The 12,952-nt window shown below is 49.0% G+C and overlaps 1 protein-coding gene across 1 annotated transcript in view; it reads right to left on the reverse strand.

Annotated features, from left to right (window-relative positions):
* Positions 1–2,630: 2,630 nt before the first annotated feature.
* COL6A3 (collagen type VI alpha 3 chain) overlaps positions 2,631–12,952 on the reverse strand; it is a 57,302-nt gene continuing 46,980 nt past the window's right edge. Inside the window, exons 39-43 of the mRNA XM_026087738.1 lie at positions 12,519–12,814; positions 11,373–11,633; positions 9,373–9,447; positions 3,237–3,407; positions 2,631–2,671 (exon numbers count right to left, since the gene is read on the reverse strand). Coding sequence (XP_025943523.1) covers positions 2,631–2,671; positions 3,237–3,407; positions 9,373–9,447; positions 11,373–11,633; positions 12,519–12,814 — 844 coding nt within the window. The remainder of the gene's footprint in view (positions 2,672–3,236; positions 3,408–9,372; positions 9,448–11,372; positions 11,634–12,518; positions 12,815–12,952) is intronic.

The following is a 12,952-nucleotide window of genomic DNA, read 5'->3' on the forward strand; positions in this document are numbered from 1 at the left end:
GGTGAGAGGGGGTTTGCGGTGTGCCCCGCACACGGTGAAATGCAGAGCGGGCTGCTCTGCTCTCCAAACTGGCCACCGCCGAATGCGGCCGTTGCAAAAAATAATCCTAATAAAAAAAATCGGTTACCTGTTCCCCTCTTTTCTAACAAAATCCTTGCAGTGTGCTCGGAGAGAGTTTGAAAAAGCAAACCGGTGCAAGGAAAAAGCCCTGAGCAGCCCCAGCCTGTGGCTAGCGTGGGATGGGGGCGAGGTGGCAGGAAATCTGGCCGTGCCACCGCAGGCTGCGCAGGTTATGTGACGTGCTCCCGCTGCCGTGGCGCGTTTGCATCCCCAGGCACCAGAAGGTGCAGGCACCAAGTAGCCTTCTCCTCGTGACGGTCCCACCCTGGCCCTCGGAGGAAGACGCAGGAGAAGCCCCAGACTGCAAGCTTGGTGTCCTTCCCAAGACACGCATCAGCTCCTACCAATGTAACCCCGTTCTCCAAAAATGCCCACTCCACTCATTTTAACTGAAAGCATAGAGCAAGCAGCAGCGAGTGCTGTGCAGGCTGCCTCCCTCTCCGCCCCGGGAAGAAGCGTGGCCTGGAGAGAACGTGGAGCAGCATGGGGTCTCCTTGAGGTCAGAGGCAGCCCACCTTTGCTGGCGCTGAGCAAAGCCCTCTAGACCAGGCGCAGCAGGGAGTTGCTTAATGCCACTGTTGAACCCCGCCTTGCTCCTCTTCCCCTGCGGAAACGATCGTGTGTTCTGGGATATTTTCTGGAGTCTCTCTGAATGACCCAGGTGATTTTGGAGAATCCTATTTTCCAAGGTGGTAGGCGCCCTTAGTTGCTGATTTGCCTGATTGATGCGTTCGTCCTGGGCTGCTTGTGTTCGTCTGCTTGGTGTTTGGGTTTTTGGTGGGGTTTTTTTTGGAGGGGCAGGGAAATGTGCCTGGCAAAGTCCCAGCGCATTGTTTCTGTGAATCTTAGCTCCTCTGGGTGAGCTCAGATAAGGACAGGAATACCCTGGGGTAAAAATCATCATGGCCATGGACAAAGGAGTCGCCCAAAAATGTCCACGGGGTCATTGAATCATGTCAGTTGGAAGGGACCTCTAGACATCTCTGGTCCAACACCTTGCTCAAAGCAGGGCCAGCTTGGACCAGGTTGCTCAGGGCCTTGTCCAGTTGACTTTGAATTGTGTAGACCTGCCTGAAATGCTTCAGCAACTAGCACTCAAAAGCATGTGGCAAGAGGACACCAAGTAGCCTTCTCGTGACAGTCCCACCCTGGCCTTTGGAGGAAGACATGGGAGAAGCCCCAGACTGTAAGCTTGGTGTCCTTCCCAAGACCGGTATCAGCTCTAACCAATGTAACCCTGTTCTCCAAAAGTGAATAAATGCCCGGGATGGAGACTTCACAGCCACCTCCTGAGACACCCTGGAGTCTACCTTGTTTCAAGCTGGAAAACCCCCGGTGGCCGGCAGCGCCTCAGTGATACTTCCCCTGAATTCCCACACTACATCCATCCTCCCTTTATGGGTCAGTGGCATTTCCCTCCAAATAAATAGTTTCTAGATGCTGGGCCTGGCCTATAAGTGGACCCAGTGCCCAGAAGCTGGCTGGGGTGGGAGGCTGGGACCCTGGTGGAGCGGCACGTCGGGGAGACTGCTCCAAAGGCCCGGGGATCTGGGGAGGCCGACCTCCAGCGCCTGGGAAGGCTCTACCCATCCCTCAAGGCCCTTCAGCTAGGAGGGAGGGAGGTAAGACACGCAGCAAATCACCCCACCGATGGCCACCGTGGCTTTTTAAAAGAGGGGGACAAGAGCCTGAGTTTCTCAAAACCTCCATTAGACTTTATTTAAAAGTTCTTTGTATAGACTTCCTGAAACAAAATCCACAATAAAAATAAAATTCCCATCCCACCCCCCCCCAAAAATTGCTTTGCTTTGTATTTTATAAAACATACAGCATTAGAAGAATGCCAGAGACATTCTACACCACAATTTAAAAATTCTTTAACTGAGGCCTTGGTCCCAGCAGTGCATTTGCATTCAGAAACCTTGCTTCCTTTTCCTTGCTAGTTTGGTTGGCCACATATGGTACAAATGCATACAAGAGATCTAGTTTGAAATCTAATCCAGCAAAAGGAAAAAACAAAAGAATGAAAAATTGAACCGCTTGTTTATCAGAATTAGCTACTCTCTTACACAAAGGCTTTCCATGTAAAGTTATGCTCAGTTATGAAAATGATAAAAGCAAGCATGTAACAGTTGCAGTGAAATTAGTATTATGATTTTTTTTTTCCTAATTTTTTACATCGCCTTAGATAGGCAGACTGCCGGAATCAGAAAGAAAGGGTAATTTAGAGACATGTTGAGACACGATAACAACCGGCAATTAGGTAAATATCTTGTAATGTTGAAGCTATACAATATAACCCGGACACACGTAGCACTCAGTCCACAAACAGTTTAGCACCATATTGATAGGTCATGCAGCAAAACACTTTCTTCAAGGTTTGCTCGGAAGGTAAAAGCATGGAATAGTACAGTGCAAGGTAGTCTATACCCTTAGCTTCTACAGGGGTAAGGTGGCAACGGCCGACGCTCCTGGTTGTCTCCGAGGTATGTGTTGGCAGGTTGCTGCCTCTATGTTCCTATTGTCGTCACAACGCCAGGGTTGATGGTACCTGGAAAGGTGGGATGGAGAAAGAGAAGACAAATGAGGTGGTTTCGTGCATGGGCACGAAAGGAGGAGAAGAGGCCCCCTCTGTTACCCCTCCTGCTGGGGAACGAGTCCTTCTGGGAAGGAGAAGAGGCACTGTAGTGTGCCTGGAGGTCAGCCTGGCTTTTCAAACAGAGGTGTCGGGCTTATCTGCGGCGCGCTGACGCCAATACGTGACTCTCGTTGACTTCAGCGGCACACCAGCCAGGCCAGGCTGCAGCGAGGGATGGGTAACTGTGGTCAAGAGTAGGATTTTTAACCAAAAAGCTTCATAATCAGTTCACAGCCTGTCCGGGTTATTTTTCTTAGAAGCTATTACCCAGCTAATTGCCAGGAATTTCTCCTGTGGCCAGTCCAGCATGCTAAAACCAGCCTGCTCTAGCTACAGCGATGCGCCAGACTTCTGCTGGCATAAATACAGGGGCACCACCGTGCTGCGCCACTTGCACTAGGAAACGGTGCCTTCCCACGCCAAGGAATTCCCCGGCCCTCCTCTCCAGATGCGCAGCAGCTGGGCGCGCACTACTTACCGGGAACGCAAACCTTTTCACAGTCTTTCTGCGTGTTAAACCTGTTGTCGTTGCCTCCGCAGCCGCCGTACCAGAACCTGGCGCAGCTCTTGGTCTCGGTGTCGTAGTACCATTTCAGCACGAAGTTCCTGCAGGTCCCCTCGTCTTTTTGCAGCCGGCAGATATCTGTGACTGCAAATAAATACAGGGGCAGGAAGGTTCAGGAATAGATGTGGGGTCCTGCGCCCATATCACGTGCCCCCTCGCTGCCCTGGCGTGCCACCTGATGTTGGTGTGCGTTAGTTGAGCCTGATCTAGCGACTAATGATTTTTGCTCCGTGTAGGCAGGGCTCGTGCCTGTTGTAAAGCACTACAACCTGGGGGCCAAAAATCAAGCTACTTAGAGGACTTGTCTCCCTCTGAAATCATGGCTAACTGTCCCAAGGCTTTCCGAAGTCCCTTTTCGAACCATGCAAGGCTCTGAGAAGTAGCCCTTTGCTAACAGAGAAGGCCCCTGAACTAGCTGTGATCCTAGGACTGCTCATGTGAATGAAGGATTTGTGAGAACAAGCACTCGATGCTGGCAGAAAGAATTTTATATGCGCTTTTCTGTGATTCTGCCTCCGCCCAGCAATAGGAAAAAGCCATCAGTCCCCAATTACAGTGGGTTGATTGATCTTACCAAGCCTCTATCCTACCAGAAACAGAGTCCCAACATATCAACGAGTTGAATATATGAAAGAATAGATGGATATAGGGTGAATATATAAAAGCTGCATCCGCAAGCAAGTTTCTTTGGGGTTTGATTAAAGAAAAGGCGTATTAAACCCTCCGAATGTTTTCAGGGGAGGAAGGACACAGAAGTCTGTCCCTGAAACCCTGACTAGAAAGTAGGTCTGGCAACGAATCCTAGCAAAGAAAAAAGTCGTGGCGGCAGGTTTACTTTAAAGGAAATTGCGGCTGGTGCTGGCAGCTGCTCAGAGCGCAGGAATGCTACAGTAAGTCCTCGAAGACGGGCCGGGAGCACGGAGAAGCGGGACTACACGTAAATACAGAAATCGGCCCCGCAGACCTGTCAGACGGCTCTCGCCGAAGCGTCTGAGCGCGTGGGCGTACCTTGACGCTGCTGGGCTTCTGCGCAGAGCCTGCCAAGAAAGAAAGCGTTTCTACCTTGGCGTTTTAACTCCTTTTTGCCTCCGCTGCTTGTAGGAGTCGCTCCGTGCTATGAGCAAGCACGTTGCAAAGGATCTTTGCTAAAAGAAACTCCGTCGTGCGACGGGTCAAACTCAAGTTGTCCGGGCTCTGCGCTGCAGCCGTGACGGAGATTTATCGGTTTGTTTTAGCGCTGCGTTTGCTGTTTAGATAAGAGGAGCTGGTAATACCTCCCTTCCGAGAGAGAAGGCATTTGTAAAAGGACTATCCTGGCCATTGATGGTTTTATTTGTTCGGTTATAAACACAGCCTTTGGAAGGAGGATTTCTTTTCTAATCTCTGTTTTTCCTTGGAATTTGAAATCAATATTGACCTTTCAGTTCAGCTTTGCTATTGGACTCCTACAGCCAAAAGCTTCCTCCGGCCTTTGGCAGGCTCTTTTCCTTGTCTTTTAAATTATTTTTAAATCCATCTCCCTTCTTTTCTCTCTTCCAAACTACTGAAAGCCAGCAGATGCAAATAGAGGAGTGACTCTGCTCCGAAGCCTGCGCGCCCTTCAGGCAATCCAGCCAGCGAAGAAAAACATTCAGCTCATGGGAGGCGTAAGATAATTTTTCTCCGCAGCCCGGGGTCTAGACAGCTAGATGTTTTTTTGCCCCTTCATTCTCTTTAGGAGTGGAATTAGCACTCTGGATCAGCTGATGCACAGGGTAATTCAGCTCCCATTTTTAGCGGCAGATCCAGTTTCAGTGCTGGCTTCAAGCAAGGCTTCTGTGTTATATTAACTGCAAATTCACTTGCATCCTGGTGTTCGGGTTGCATCCCTTCACGCTCACACCACACGGGCTTGCGCCACCCTCCGCTTTCAGAGCACGAACGATGTGATTTAATCAAACCACATCTAGTAACTGCCCCATCGCATTTTGCCATGGTAAAAAAAAATAATAATAATAATTAAAGGTTATCGCAGAATTTACAAGGCTTTACTTGGGAGATGGGTCTGGAGCGTTGCTTCCTTCCCAAAGAGGATTTGGAAGATGAACTTATTTCTCAGTATTGCACCTGGCTCCCGTACTGGGTGTGGGCTGAACCGAAAGCCTGCTCCAAGGCGCAGAGTATTAAACGCTGAGCTTAAAGTCTGGCTGTGAACTCTTGTGTCTCTTTTTCCATGATAGATTCAATCCCTGGTTCTGCAGCAAACAAAAAGCTGGTGACTAGAGAGGGGGGCTCTTGTGGGGAGGGCAGAGACGCGAGCATCCCCGCCGGGCCCCTCGGTTGCTTTTCTTGTCTATCTGCCCGGGGCAGAATGGCGCCAAGTTGATGAAATATCAATTTAGCCTGAACAGCAGTGGCTGGAAACATCATCAAGGCATGTGATGATGATCAGAAGGGGCTGGTCTGTGGGCCTGGGCTAGAAAGCCCGCAAGAAGGCTTCCCTCTTCTGTAAAGAGATGCTTTCAGTTTCTGCACCAACGATGCTCCAGGACGTGTTTAATTGGGAGCTGAAATCATTGGCCAAACTGGAAGTAAAGATAAGATCCTTGGCCAAGCTGAAGCCATAGGTTTCTGCAAAAACCATATGTTGCTTCTGGCTGCAAGTCCTCAAGTTGCAACCAAGGGATCTTTGCCTATGATGCCTGTTTCCAGCACAGAAGCACCTTACAATCTCTTTTTAGAAGCAGCTGCCCTTCTAGGGGCAAAATAAAATGTTGGGGGGTCTTTAATTTGGCTTTTCAAACACTTCCGTGCCACTCTCAGGGTTAAAGTCTTGCCATTAGGTCCCCATGCTCATTTTGCTCCTTTCTTTACTCTGGGAAGGGGCCCAGAAACAGCGTTACAAGGTTACTGGGATAGCAAGACCCTGCTGTGATCAGGTTCCTGTCCCAAACCCGTCCCTGTTTGTTTAACCAGCACAGGTGATTCCAAGTCTCTACTTTCTTCCCAGGCCCGCGCCGCGCTCAGGTTCAGGGACCGCATGCTTCTCGCGAAATCTAGCACGTGCTTTTGCCGTGAGCTGTGGTTTGCGCTCGGGTGGTGCAAGTGTGGCATCTCCAGGGTGAGGCATGCAGTCAAGGTGCTCATGCAAAGCAGGTGACAGGACACAGTCATGCCAAGGAGCAAAAGAAAACCAGCTCTACGCTCTTGGTGATCTTGTGTCGGTCAAGCTTGGTGCGGGCAGCCGCATGCTATGAAATGGTCAAGGTGAAATCATGGATGTGCTTTGTTCTGTGATTGCTTTTTTTGTTTTACCTGACAATAATCTTTTCTCAGGGGGTGGCTGCTGCATTGCTTTCTCAGCTGCTGTTGGAGGAAAAAGTGCGGGGGGGTTGTTTTTTATCTATGTTTTCTCTCTGATCCAAACATTGTTTGACAATACGATAAAATGCGAAAGGATTAACGCCCACTTGGTACTTACATGGTTTCAAGCATTTGCTAACGCATTCAGCTTCGGTCTCAAATCTATTGGCATTACCACCGCAGCCACCATACCAAACCTGGCTGCAGATCTTGTTTTTGTAGTCAAAGAACCACACAACCTGATAGTCCTTGCACTGGATGCCCATGTCATAGTCCAGCAAGCAAGGGTCTGGCAAATCTGCGTTGCAAAATGTGCAAAGGTCAAATGATTCTGAAAGGGTTAAAAGCTCAAAAAGCAAAGAGATTCAGCAAAACAAGATAAAAAAAAAAAAAAACAACAAGCATTCGAAAATGTTGGGAACCAAAGGGGCTGGATCGAGCCTTTGCAGGTCACAGCTCACTTGGGTCACAGCTCTGTGATTCTGTTTCCTTGTATTTCTAAATACAAGTGTTCCCCAGCCTCCAGCTTTCTCTCCCCGCTCTTGCTTTCGTCACCTCTCCAAACCCGAAGCCCCTGAGCCGGAGCAGCAGGAGCCTTTTGCTCCCAGCCGATGCACGCCAGATCGGGCCCCCAGACGATTACCCCTGTCTATTTTCAAAGCTATTTGTCTCGACGTTAACTTTAATTTTTTAAGTAAGTGTGTTTATGTTAGTTCTAAAGGCAAGCCACACCTGGCAGATTTTAAACGCCTGAACAAGGATTTAAACATATGTTTCTTTCCTGCCCAGAAAAGATAACTTAGGACCAAATCCCAGTGTTCTTATTAGCAAAGAAGGGCCATCCGTGCTAGCAGCAGCTTTGCCTATATAAGGACTGCAGAATTTGGGGCTTGCTCGGAGGTATGTGGGAAGATTTATGCGCGGGCCTCTCTCCTAAGGCAGACCCTTCGCGCAGAGGACTGGAGAAGACTCAGTTAAACAACCCCCTCCAAATCCCCTGCTCTGGTTAATGTCTTTGGCCTGTTGAAGGACTCCAGATGAGTGGTGCCATCCTTGGAGACCTTCAGGCAACGTTTTCCCCAGATTGCCAACTGCCATAAATTCTTGGGCAGAGATGCTCGCAGTAAATGGGTCATGATACCCAGCCCACTCCTAGGAGCTGAGATGCAGATGTCTGCATTTACATTTAAACCCCAAGTTCAAAGTACTTGCGGTCAGCTAGCTAAAGGATTTCAGTGCAGCTTTGTTCCTTCTAGCCCGCAGGGCGCACGGTGCATCCATCTTCCGCTCGGGCAGACAGATCTACACAACACTACTCCTCTTGTTTCCAAATGGCTGATGGGTTAAAGCCAAGGGGGTGGTTTTTCACCTTGGGGAGACAAGCCAGGTGGTGGCAGAGGAGAAGAAATACATGCAGCATGAATGGAAACACGGAAAGGGTGGGATGTTGCAAGTGCAGAAGAGAGGAACGGTTCAGAGCATCACAGTGATGATGGGACATGCAACAAGACAGAGAAATGAAATGTTCCTTCCCTGGAGCCAGCCCCGTGGCCCGTCCACGGCAGCCAACCCCACTGGTGTCCTCAGCAGGCTGGAGGCAGCCTGGCCTGAGCTCTTCCCATTCGACATGAATGTCCAGACCCCAGCGGCAGCTCTTAAATTCTTACCGTCATTCAACGCGCTTAACCACCATCTCTCCACATTGTTGAATCTCCTTACCAGGAAAATGAGCTATGGTGGGACCAAACGGGCTTAAAAAAAATCCCAGAAGAGTGACTATTTGAAGGACAAGGTTTGTATGCCAGATCCCTAGCCTGTGCCAGCAATAGGACTATGCTGCTTTATGAAGGCTTGGGGCCCTTCAACATTTGTGGAAGAAGGGTTACAGCCTGGCACTTCCAGTACAATTGAATATAATAGTGTTGCTATAATGACCTTGACATCAATGAAAGTGATGAGATGAGGTATTAACAGCTACAATGATTATGGGTTACTAAAACAGGTTAATGTGATGAACAATAGAGTAGGTTCTGACAGCTTGCTCATTAATGTTTTATTATGATAAGTCAATGATGCAGAGAAAAAAGGAAAGGGTAGATGGGCTTAAACTGGAGAGAGAGACTGTCATTTAGTTGAATTGTACTCCACAATTGTTCAACGCTGGATCCCCTGCTCTCCTTTTACTGTTGGACATGCCCTTGTTTAGAGCTCTGTGTTAGACCAAGACCCATTCTCTGCCCCAAATCAGGAGAGATTGAGCAAACAAGCATCAGGTGATGCTCAGCTATATCTACATCTAGGTCAGCTGGGGGTGGGGGTATGTAGGGTTCTGAGTGTCTCTGGCAGGGGAGGTCTGGGGAGCAGTGTGTGCTTGGGCCCTGGCTCACCCCTTTCCAGTGATGGAAACAGGACTCAATCCAAGTCCCCCATGAAGCTCCCAGTGACTTCAGGGAGCTCTGGATCAGGCACAGGGCATAGACCCCACAAGTCCTGCAAAGGTAGGAGACTCTGCAAAGTGAAGGACTGGGTTGTCTCCGCTTCTCTGATCCTAGCAGGGCTACTCCTGCTCTGGGTTTGTGGAGAGGTCAATGGGAAGGCTGGTGCAAATGGCCAGGCTCCTGGTGGGAATCCTGCCTGTGGCACATGCATGCAGGCAGGGCCTGGCAGAGCCCCCTGTTTCAGTGCTCCCGCTGGTGCCGGTACTCACCGCTTTCAGGCCCTTCCAGTGGCTCGGTGCTCAGCATCATGCTGGCCAGGGCTGTCTTGGGCTGTGGCGGGGTCTCTGGGGGAGCAGAAACAGCGGTCAGCCAAAGGGAAAAGGATCCTGCAGCAAAGCTCTGGGTGAGCTCCACCACCATCAGGCAAGAGTCTGCAGCCAGAGCATCGCCTCAGGCAGGAGCAGAGGAGGCCGCTTTGAATAGCCAAGGCGTAGAAGTAAACAAAATCGCTGGCCCCCGTTCTAGCAAGGGGAACGCAAGACGCACACTAGTTGTAGGAGTCAGGCCTGGATCTGTTTACCCTAGCGCATACGTTTCAGAAATGTTTATTGGATGCAGCTGACACCATGAGTAATGCATGACCGCCCAGCAGTGCCAGGACAGATTCATGTTACTCTCCCCAATGGACTGCTCCGTTTTGCGGCCGTGCTCTTCCTTCGGTGGTGACTCCAAAGGAGCTTCTCTCAGTCCCCGCCCTGTGAAGAGCTGCTTCAAATTGCCTCCCGCTCACTGCACAGCATGCAACTGGGCAGTGACTATAAAGGAGTGGTCATGAACAGTCTGTAGCTTAAATTTGTATTTGCTCCTCTGGCCTTAGAGAGGGCAGGGACTATAGGGGGAAAAAAAAATTACATTCTCCAGGAGAACAAGTAGGATCTAGTAGTCTTCTCTCTTTTTCCCTGTAACCTTCAGGGGTTCTCCAGGTGTTGCATGAAGGCCTTTTGCCTTTAGAGATGCTTTGACCACTCTCCTCCCATAATGACCTCACAAACCTATGGGAACTATGTTGCCAAGGACTTCCCTGGTAGAAGAAATCCCTTGTGATAGGAAGGAGAATGCGGTTCATATTGCGTCATGCTCTGCATGATTGCATCATATTGCATCTCGCCCCTTCCCAGGGCACACCATGGTTCATTTTCCATGGGGCTGCAGGGCGGGAGAGGGGTAGAGCCACAGGAACAGTTGGATTTGCTCTTCTGTGGTGGGGGAAGTGTCATGTGTGGCTTTGGGTGACTGGTGATAGTGCAACCCAGTGGTCCAGGTAGCAGCTTGTGGGTATAGGTGGCTTTAGCCCGATTTGTCCCCTTTTTAGATTTACTCTATAGGCAATGCAATTCCTCTTGGCATTATGGGCTTCAAGTCATGGCATTTAAATGTTACTTCTACACACGGATGTCTTTTCTCAACATTTTTGTGGGCACATTTATTGCTCATGAAGGTAAGAGACTTCAAGCTTGATCCAAACCCGCTGAAGTCAATGGAAAGACTCCCTGCAAGCATTGGAAGAGGCTCTGAAGTGCCAGAATGAGCCAAACACAGCCCTGGCAGGACCAGCACAAGCTTCTCCACACCACCTATGCCAAACTATAAAAATATTGGCTTTGTCTTATATAGCAACTTTTGGCTATGCCAAAGGGCTTGGTGAGCTGCACATGTGAGCTCCCAAAGGATTAAACTCGCCATTTAATCCCTTCTATATGTTTTTGTTGGATAACATGTTATGCAAAGCGGATAGGTGGCTATGGAAATCACCATCTGAAAAACAGCTTTTCTTGCTTATTTTGCAATCGGGCTGGGCTGAATTTATTCTGTGTTAACCCAGTTTAGCTCTCATTATTAATTACAGCAATGCCTGCTGGACCCCACCAAGACACATTGTGTAAAGCCTTTTGCACGCACAATAAGACAGTTACCCCTCTGGGACTGGCTTTAATTGTGCCACAATCTGTGTTGATTTAACACCACTGAAGTGTCAACTTTTGTTTGCCAAAGCAACGTATTCTCACTGTTTCACAACCCAGTCCTGCTGCTGGGCCGTAGGATGCAAGACATACAGGGGCACAACTGAGCATTGTCAGGGCCTGGATCRTAGTTACTAACTGATTTCCCATCACTAACACAGGTTTTTCTTTTTCTTTTTTTTTTTTTTCTGTCCAACATCTTAAATCGAAAAACAAATGTTTGTTTGTTTTCTCCAGTGGGCACTTACTTGTGCTGAATGTTCCTGTGTAGGTCACTCTGGRTTGGGATTTCTGGTAGCCAGTAATGACTACAAGGTATTTCTGTCCGCTCCTGAGGCCTCCGATGATGCGCTCGGTGCCAGTTAGGTTTTGCTTCAGGACTAGAGAGTGATCGTGTGCTAAGGTGACKGTGATATCAAAAACATAGGAGTTCGAAGGCTCCGGGCTGACCCAGCGCAGCTTGGCACTGTTTTCAGTGACATCTGTGATCTGGATGTCATTCGTCTTTGCTGCAATTTGAAATAAACACCAAGTGAGGAATTTGAAGAGGAAARGTCTCAAGGAAAAGGTGGCTTAGTGCTGCGGGCACTATTTTTCGGTCCACAGAGACTGAATTTAGCTGCGACCAGTTGTGGAACGTGAAAACCAAGTTGTGCAGAGGTGGCTGGTGGCTTTGGGCATCTCGGGTGCCCAGCACCAAGTGATTTTTCTTAATAACCTGCTGCAATCTAGAAACAGTCAGAAGGCAAATCAAAGCAAACCTTTTATAATATGTGTACAATTCCCAGCATAACATCCCCAACAACTGCAAGCATGTCTGCTCAGATGCCCACTCTAGGGTGAGAGGGATTCACTGTATTGCTGAGGATCTTAAAGCAAAACCTGCTTAAGATCTGACGTAACCTTAGACAGGTCAAAGAAATGGTTAGTGAAAAGTTTTACTGCTCTGGACAAGGCTATGGCAGAGTATTGGATGAGGCCTTTAGAAGTGTTACTTGGAAGCAGCAGTGGAATGAGAAATGTCCAGAAACGTTCGTTCCTTGCAAGCTGTTGAAAACATTGACCCTTGCAAAAGCTGATTGCCCCATTTATATGGAGACATGTTCATTGGTTTAGTGTCCTGGTGCTTTGACACATGTTCTGGGTTATTTGTTTCACCTAGTGCTTGCACCCCCTTGCAAGAGCGCATGGGAAAGCTCTTTTACACTGACTTTGCTCACATGGAAGAAGTTCATTATTCCCCRAGAGGTTTCCAACACTGATTAAGTGCTGAACAAACCGCAACTAAGACTGAGAATTCAAACAACCTCATTGTATGAATCGCCATAAATAGCAAAATTTAGCTAAGCTAAGCTACAGTGAAAACATTGAAAGCAAATAGGCTTTTCACATACCGGCATGTCTTTTCCTACCGCCCGCAGTAGCGGTGGTGTTTGCTGTGGTACGGCCAGTGGCTTTGGTCTGGGCTGCGGTGCTTGCTGTGATCTGTGTGGTGGCATTGGCCTGGGCTGTGGTGCTCGCTGGGGTCCGGGCCGGGGCTTTCGTCTGAGCGGTGGTGCTCGCAGCGGTGGTGCTCGCAGCGGGGGTGGTTTTGGCGCGGGTGTTGGTATTTGCAGCAGGCTTGACGCTGGCAGTTACTGTGGTGCTGGCGCTTGCAGTTCTGCTTATAGTCACATCGGGAGCCGCATACCTGTTCATAAAATAGTAGGATATATTGTATGATAGGTCCTGCATCCAAACGCAAAGTTCTTGGTGCTTTGAGTGGAAAAACCCAMATTACTAGTCACTCTGGAATTCTTGACCTGAGTGATGACAGTAGCKTATGCTT

The sequence above is a fragment of the Apteryx rowi genome, unplaced genomic scaffold, assembly GCF_003343035.1.
Source record: "Apteryx rowi isolate R43461 unplaced genomic scaffold, aptRow1 scaffold_12, whole genome shotgun sequence".
Classification (NCBI taxonomy): Eukaryota; Metazoa; Chordata; class Aves; order Apterygiformes; family Apterygidae; genus Apteryx; species Apteryx rowi.